We start from the raw sequence: 8167 nt of genomic DNA, 5'->3' as shown, positions 1-8167 counted from the left end.
GAGGACAGCTGCTATCTCACTCCTCCGCAGAGATACAGCATCTATTCTTATGAAAACAAGTTCACCAATTTTTCCACCTCTCTCTCTCTCTCTCTCTCTCTCTCTCTCTCTCTCATCTCTCTCTCTCTCTCGATCATCCGGCAGATAGCTAACTACACCAGACGTCTCGTATCCTCCTCCTCGCTATCTCTCTTCTCTCTTCCTCTCGGAGGGTTCTGCTGCGTAGACTCACATCTGCATCTCCCGCTGAGAGAGAGTGGGTCACGGAGAGGAGAGACCCTGGCTGTAGGAGTGTGTGAGAGTGTGTGGGAGGGCGATCCTTCTCATTTGTGAGAAAGAGAGAGAGAGACACACTCACACACAGAGTGCAAAGCAGTGATATTTTACTTTTTTAAATCTGGGGTACGATCTTCCCCCCAGGCTCTGCAGGACTGGCTCCCCCTCCTACTCCTCACCTCCCCCTCCTCCCCCCTCCTGCCCTCCATCCCTGAGGAGGGGGAGGGACGGAGGAGGCAGGAGTGAGTCATAGCCGGACTCCCCTCGGTAGTCCGCTCCCTGGCCCAGAGCGGGCTCGGGAGAGGGAGGGGTAGAGGGAGCGGGAGTTTAGGCCAAGCCCGCGACTGCTGTGCCCTCGCTTGGGACTCGCCCTCTCCGGTTCTCTCTGACACCGACACTGGGGGGGAGGAGGGTTCGAGGAACCGCAGCTCCTGTTTCGACCCAGTCCGGTGCCAGCCCGGGGTCCTGCTGCCGGTGTGGGAGCCGGAGAGCCCCTCGCTGGGGGACAGGGTGGCGCGCGCCCTGGTGTACTTTGTGGCTCTGGTGTACATGTTCCTGGGGGTCTCCATCATCGCAGACAGGTTCATGGCATCTATAGAGGTGATCACATCACAGGTGAGGAGGGGGGGAGGGGGGAGAGGGGAGAGGGTTTAATTTGTGTTCCTGGGTTTGACAGTAGTTGACAGTAGTTTCTCCCTCCTCTCCCCCCTCCTCAGGAGAAGGAGGTGACGATCACGAAGCCGAGCGGGGAGACGGTGGTGGCGACCGTGCGGATCTGGAACGAGACTGTGTCGAACCTCACTCTGATGGCGCTGGGCTCTTCGGCGCCGGAGATCCTGCTCTCCGTGATCGAGGTGTGCGGACACGGGTTCCAGGCGGGGGAGATGGGCCCCGGCACCATTGTGGGCTCGGCCGCCTTCAACATGTTTGTGATCGTGGCGGTGTGCGTGTGGGTGATCCCTGAGGGGGAGGTGCGTCGGATCAAACACCTCCGAGTGTTCTTCATCACCGCCAGCTGGAGCATCTTCGCTTACATCTGGCTGTACCTCATCCTCGCCGTCATCTCCCCCGGTGTCGTCAAGGTAACGAGCTACACACTCCACTCTCAGCTCTCACTTACATATTGTGTGCATGCATTTGTCCTGGGTATATAGCGCCCCCTCTCCCCTCTCCTCTCCCCCCTCATCCCCCTCTCTCCTCCTCTCTCCAGGTATGGGAAGCCCTCCTCACTCTCTCGTTCTTCCCGGTGTGTGTGCTGTTGGCCTGGGTAGCTGACAGGCGGCTCCTCTTCTATAAGTACACTGAGAAGCGATATCGCGCAGACCAGCGGCGCGGGCTGGTGGTGGAGACGGAGGGGGGGGCGAGCCCCAAGGGCGTCGAGATGATGATGATGATGGACGGGAAGCTGGGGGCTGCAGGCGAAGGCGTGGAGGGGGCGCGAGGGGGGGGCGCGGGGAGTCAAGAACTGGAGGAGAACCGCAAAGAGGTGAGGAGGGAGAGAGGGAGAGCTGCGTATTGAAGTCGCCCACTCCTCTGCCCACCTCTCCCCTCCCCCCCCTCTCTCATGGCAGAGGAGGAGAGCAGGTGAACAACTTCTCGACCCTCCCCTGTGGTCGCTGTCCTACTCCTCGACTCTCTCCCGTGGCTCCTAATTCCCTCCACTTCTCCCCTTCTACTCCTCACGTTCATCCACCTCTTCCCTCCGTTGTCTCCTGCTATCACACGCATCGCCTCTGTCCTCTCTCCCTCTTGCTTCCCTAGGAGGGAGGGGAGAGGGGAGAGAGAGAGAGGGAGGGAGAGGGGGAGAGTGACCCTGTGAGTCAGACAGGATGAGAGTGAGATGATGAAGGAGAGGAAGTCACATTAGATCAAGTAGACAGATAGGGGGACTCTCCTCTCCCCTCTCATCCCCTCTCCCCTCTCCCCTCTCTCCTCTCTCTACTCTCCCCTCTCTCCTCTCTCCCTCTCCCCTCTCATCCCCTCTCCTCTCTCCCCTCTCTCCTCTCCCACTCTCCCCTCTCTCCTCTCTCCTCTCTCCTCTCCCCTCTCTCCTCTCTCTCTCCCTCTCTCCTCTCTCTCCTCTCTCCTCTCTCCTCTCTCTCTCTCTCTCCTCTCTCCTCTCACTCTCTCTCTCTCTCTCTCCTCTCCCTCTCTCCCCTCTCTCCTCTCTCACTCTCCCCTCTCCACTCTCCCCTCTCAGGTGATCCGGATCCTAAAGGATCTCAAGGTGAAGCACCCAGACCGGGATCTGGAGCAGCTGGTGGAGACAGCGAATTACCAGGCGCTGGTCCATCAGCAGAAGAGCCGGGCGTTCTACCGCGTCCAGGCCACGCGCATGATGATCGGGGCGGGCAACGTGCTCAAGAAGCACGCCGCGGATCAGCACCGCCGCGGCGCCGACCTGGAGGGTCTGGGGGGGGTCCCGGGGGCAGAGGAGGGGGGGCCTGACTCCACCCCCTGCAGCCTCATCTCCTTCGAGCGCTCTCACTACCAGTGTGTGGAGAACTGCGGCCGGCTGGCGCTGGCTGTGGTGTGCCACGGAGGGGAGGGGCTCAACACGTTCTACGTGGACTACAGGACCGAGGACGGGTCGGCCCACGCAGGGTCCGATTACGAATACAGAGAGGGGACCCTGGTGTTCAAACCTGGGGAGGAAAGGAAAGAGATACAGGTGAGCGAGGGGAGAGAGAGTCAAAGCAAAGCGCTCTGTCTCTGTGTCTGTCTCCCTGTGTCTGTAATTGTCTGTCTCAGGATTAGGAGAGGAGAGAGGGGAAGGGAGAAGAGGAGGGCAAAGGGTACAAGGAGAGAGGGGGTGCAGAGAGCTGTGTGTAACCCATGTCTCTCTGCCTCTGTCACAGGTGGGGATCATCGATGACGAAGTCTTTGAGGAGGATGAGCACTTCTCCGTGCGGCTGCTGAACCTGCGCGTGGGCGACGCTGAGGGCATGTTCGAGAGCGACCCTCCCCCCTCGCAGCCCCCCCGCGCGCGGCTGGCTGAGCCCCTCCTCGCCACCGTCACCATCCTGGACGACGACCACGGTGGCATCTTCGGCTTCGCGCTGCGGGGGGCCGCGAGGGTCCCGGAGAGCGCGGGGACCCTGGAGGTGACGGTACAGCGCAGCTCTGGAGCCAGGGGGACCGTCATCCTGCCCTACCACACTGAGGACGGGACCGCCAAGGGGGGCGGTGTGGACTACGAGGACGCGAGGGGGGAGCTGGAGTTCAGCAACGACGAGACGCTGTGAGAGAGGAGAGGGAGAGAGAGGCCCCCCTCAGAGAGGTACACATGTTGAGTTCGACAAACCTGCGAAAGCACTCTCCGTCTCGACACACACAGGCCCATACTCAACCCCCACATAATAGACCACCACCCAGACTTCACAGGAAGTCACAAAAACAAGTCCTCACTCACACACCACACTGTGTGTTAACAGCCACAAAAACACGACCTACCCACAACACACAAAAACTGGGAGAGAGGAGAGAGGGGAGAGGGGGAGGGGGGAGTCTCTCACTGCCACTCACTGTGTGTCTGTGTCATTATCTGTGTCTGTGTGTCTCAATGTTTTTGTTTCTCAGTGTTTTTGTGTGTCTCAGTGTTTTTGTGTTTCTCAATGTTTTTGTGTGTCTCAGTGTTTTTGTGTTTCTCAGTGTTTTTGTGTGTTTGTTTCTCAGTGTTTTTGTGTGTCTGTGTGTCTCAGTGTGTTTGTTTCTCAGTGTTTTTGTGTGTTTGTTTCTCAGTGTTTTTGTGTGTCTGTGTGTCTCAGTGTGTTTGTTTCTCAGTGTTTTTGTGTGTCAGTGTTTGGGTTGTGTTTCTGTTTGTGTGTGTGTGTGTCTCAGTGTTTTGGTTGGTGTGTTTGTTTCTCAGTGTTTTTGTGTGTCTCAGTGTTTTTGTGCTGTTGGTCTTGCTGATCAGCTCATCAGCTCAGTGTTTCTTGACAGGTCTGTCAGGGCCCTGTCACTCCTCACACAGGCTATCTATCAGGCCAGCGTTGACAGGTCTGAGATGGGGGCGGGGACTGGACTGGGAGGAGAGGGATAGTGAAATGGAGATAGAGTGAAAGAGAGAGGGAAGGGAGTGTGTGTCTGAGAGCTCTGGAGAGCCAGGGAGTGTGTTGTGTCTGTGTGTGAATTATTCAAAGCATTGCTGCTGAATTATTGAAGCTCGTAGACTTTGATGTGATTTTGAATGGAAGCGAGCTCAGAGCTGCATAAAGGTCAGTCACGGGAGGGAAGGATATAGATTGATCAATTAATTCTGTCTCTGCAGATTGATCAATTAATTCTGTCTGTGCAGATTGATCAGTTCATTCTGTCTGTACAGATTGATCAGTTCATTCTGTCTGTGCAGATTGATCAATTAATTCTGTCTGTGCAGATTGATCAGTTCATTCTGTCTGTACAGATTGATCAATTCATTCTGTCTGTGCAGATTGATCAATTAATTCTGTCTGTGCAGATTGATCAGTTCATTCTGTCTGTGCAGATTGATCAGTTCATTCTGTCTGTGCAGATTGATCAGTTCATTCTGTCTGTGCAGATTGATCAGTTCATTCTGTCTGTGCAGATTGATCAGTTCATTCTGTCTGTGCAGATTGATCAGTTCATTCTGTCTGTGCAGATTGATCAGTTCATTTTGTCTGTGCAGATTGATCAGTTCATTCTGTCTGTGCAGATTGATCAGTTCATTTTGTCTGTGCAGATTGATCAATTCATTCTGTCTGTGCAGATTGATCAGTTCATTCTGTCTGTGCAGATTGATCAGTTCATTCTGTCTGTGCAGATTGATCAGTTCATTTTGTCTGAGCAGATTGATCAAATCATTCTGTCTGTGCAGATTGATCAGTTCATTCTGTCTGTGCAGATTGATCAGTTCATTCTGTCTGTGCAGATTGATCAGTTCATTCTGTCTGTGCAGATTGATCAAATCATTCTGTCTGTGCAGATTGATCAGACAGAATGATCAATTATTTCATTAGTTTACACTGCTGGGTACAGGGCATAAGCAGCACATCAATGAGCATGAGTCCATCTGAAGATACTGAGAATGTCTTCTAGTGGAAACATCTGCCATTGAATTTACACTGAAGACACTGAAAAAGACTTCTAGTGGAAATGTTTGTCAGTGCTTGCTTTCTTCTCCAGTAAGACCCTGCAGGTCACTGTCAGGGTAAGGGTCAGGGGTATGGTCAGGTGGGATGGTTCTTCACTGCATGTTTCCTCTCCAATAAGACCCTGCAGGTCACTGTCAGGGTAAGAGTCGGGGGTATGGTCAGGGTCAGGGGTATGGTCAGGTGGGATGGTTCTTCACTGCATGTTTCCTCTCCAGTAAGACCCTGCAGGTCACTGTCAGGGTAAGGGTCGGGGGTATAGTCAGGGTCAGGGGTATGGTCAGGTGGGATGGTTCTTCACTGCATGTTTCCTCTCCAGTAAGACCCTGCAGGTCACTGTCAGGGTAAGGGTCGGGGGTATGGTCAGGGTCAAGGGTATGGTCAGGTGGGATGGTTCTTCACTGCATGTTTCCTCTCCAGTAAGACCCTGCAGGTCACTGTCAGGGTAAGGGTCGGGGGTATGGTCAGGGTCAGGGGTAAGGTCAGGTGGAATGGTTCTTCACTGCATGTTTCCTCTCCAGTAAGACCCTGCAGGTCACTGTCAGGGTAAGGGTCAGGGGTATGGTCAGGGTCAGGGGTATGGTCAGGTGGGATGGTTCTTCACTGCATGTTTCCTCTCCAGTAAGACCCTGCAGGTCACTGTCAGGGTAAGGGTCAGGGGTATGGTCAGGGTCAGGGGTAAGGTCAGGTGGGATGGTTCTTCACTGCATGTTTTCTCTCCAGTAAGACCCTGCAGATCCGCATCGTGGATGACGAGGAGTATGAGAAACACGAGAACTTCTTCATCGTCCTGGAGGAGCCGCGCTGGCTGAAGAGGGGAATCTCCGGTGAGGGAGGGGGAGGGGAGGGGGGGGTCAGGGGGATAAGCCTCCCCATCCGCCCTCCCACCCCGATGTCGTAGATCAGTGAACCCCTGGGAGGGGTGAGTCTGTGTGTGTGTGTGTATGTGTCTGTTTGTGTGTGTGTGTGTGTGTGTGTGTGTGTGTGTGTGTTGTGTGTCTGTTACTGTGATTCCATGAAAGTCAGAAAAGACACGTGTCTGTGTATCTGTCTCTGTGTGTGTCTGTGTATCTCTCTCTGTGTCTGTCAGGACGAGTCACACACAGACAGCTGTTACATCAGACACATATAGTATAGACAGTCTTGTCTCAGTGTCTGTACACACACACAGACACATAGTAGTAGAGACACTTGTGTGTCTGTGTGACATCATATCTCTGTGTCTGTGACACACTGTCTCTAGTGTGTGTGTATGTCATGTCTGTGTGGTCTGTCTGTCAGTATGTCTCTGTGTGTGTGTCTGTGTATGTCATCTCTGTGTGTCTGTCAGTCTGTCTCTCTGTGTGTGTCTGTGTATCTCATCTCTGTGTGTCTGTCAGTCTGTCTCTCTGTGTGTCTGTGTATCTCATCTCTGTGTCTGTCAGTCTGTCTCTGTGTGTGTCTGTGTATCTATCTGTCTGTGTGCCCTGTCCTAGTTGTCTCTGTGTGTCTGTCAGTCCCTGTGTATCTCCTCTGTGTGTCTGTCAGTCTGGTCTCTGGTTGTGGTGACAGTGTAGCACATCTCTAGTGTCATCAGTCTAGTCTCTGTGTGTCTGGTGTATCCATCTAGGTCTGTCACGATCCTGCACTGTGTGTGTAGTGTAGCTCATCTCAGTCAACGAAGTCATTCACAGTCTAGTCACTGATCTCAATCTGTGACAGTCAGTCAGATCACACTGTCTCTACCATGTGTGTGTCGGACAGTCTGACAGAGACACAATCTGTCAGTCTGTCTCTAAAAGACAGTGTGTCTGTGTATCTCATCTCTGTGTGGTCTGTCAGTCAGTCTGTCTCTGTGTGTGTGTCTGTGTATCTCATCTCTGTGTGTCTGTCAGTCTGTCTCTGTGTGTGTCTGTGTATCTCATCTCTGTGTGTCTGTCAGTCTGTCTCTGTGTGTGTCTGTGTATCTATCTGTCTGTCTCTGTCTGTATACTGTCTCTGTCTGTCTGTGGTCCATCTCATCTCTGTTGTGTCTGTCAGTCTGTCTCCATGTGTCCCGGTGTCTGCGTCTCATCTCTGTGTACTCTCCAGACCCTGTCAGTCTGTGTGTGTCTGTGTATCTCATCTCTGTGTGTCTGTCAGTCTGTCCGCTCTGGGTGTCTGTGTATCTCATCTCTGTGTGTCTGTCAGTCTCATCTCTCTGTCTGTCAGTCTGTCTCTGTGTGTGTCTGTGTATCTCATCTCTGTGTGTCTGTCAGTCTGTCTCTCTGTGTGTGTCTGTGTATCTCATCTCTCTGTGTCTGTCAGTCTGTCTGTGTGTGTCTGTGTATCTCATCTCTGTGTCTGTCAGTATGTCTCTGTGTATCTCATCTCTGTGTGTTTGTGTCTGTCTCTGTGTGTGTGTCTGTGTATGGTGTATCTAATCTCATGAGTCTCTCTTCTCTGTGTGTTCTGTATTCACCATCTCTGTCTTGTCGCTGTGTGGTCGTGGATACTCATCTGGTTCTGTCATATTCTCTGTGTCTGCCCTGGTTCAGTCTGTCTCTGTGTGTCTGTGTATGTCCTCATGTGTGTTTGTGTTTGTCTGTCTCTGTGTGTGTGTCTGTGTATGTCATCTCTCTGTGTGTGACTGTCTCTGTCTGTGTATCTCACCTCTCTCTCCCTCTTTCTCTCCACAGCTCTCCTGCTGAACAAAGGTAAGCCTTCAAAAACAAACCTGTCTCTCTCTCTCTCTCTCTCCTCTCTCCTCTCTCTGTCTCCTCTCTCGTCTCCTCTCTCCTCTATCCTCTCCTCTCCTCTCC

The 8167-nt window shown here is 53.2% G+C and overlaps 1 protein-coding gene across 1 annotated transcript in view; it reads left to right on the top strand.

Moving 5' to 3' along the window:
* The first annotated feature begins 647 nt into the window (after positions 1-647).
* The window catches only part of LOC121303720 (sodium/calcium exchanger 2-like), a 14475-nt gene continuing 6955 nt past the window's right edge, over positions 648-8167 (top strand). Inside the window, exons 1-7 of the mRNA XM_041234498.1 lie at positions 648-891; positions 993-1358; positions 1487-1762; positions 2477-2947; positions 3135-3517; positions 6111-6214; positions 8045-8062. Coding sequence (XP_041090432.1) covers positions 826-891; positions 993-1358; positions 1487-1762; positions 2477-2947; positions 3135-3517; positions 6111-6214; positions 8045-8062 — 1684 coding nt within the window. The 5' untranslated portion in view covers positions 648-825. The remainder of the gene's footprint in view (positions 892-992; positions 1359-1486; positions 1763-2476; positions 2948-3134; positions 3518-6110; positions 6215-8044; positions 8063-8167) is intronic.

This window comes from Polyodon spathula, chromosome 35 (genome assembly GCF_017654505.1).
Source record: "Polyodon spathula isolate WHYD16114869_AA chromosome 35, ASM1765450v1, whole genome shotgun sequence".
NCBI lineage: Eukaryota > Metazoa > Chordata > Actinopteri > Acipenseriformes > Polyodontidae > Polyodon > Polyodon spathula.
The sequence above is the reverse complement of the archived record's forward strand: the minus strand, read 5'-3'. Positions and strand labels throughout refer to the sequence as shown.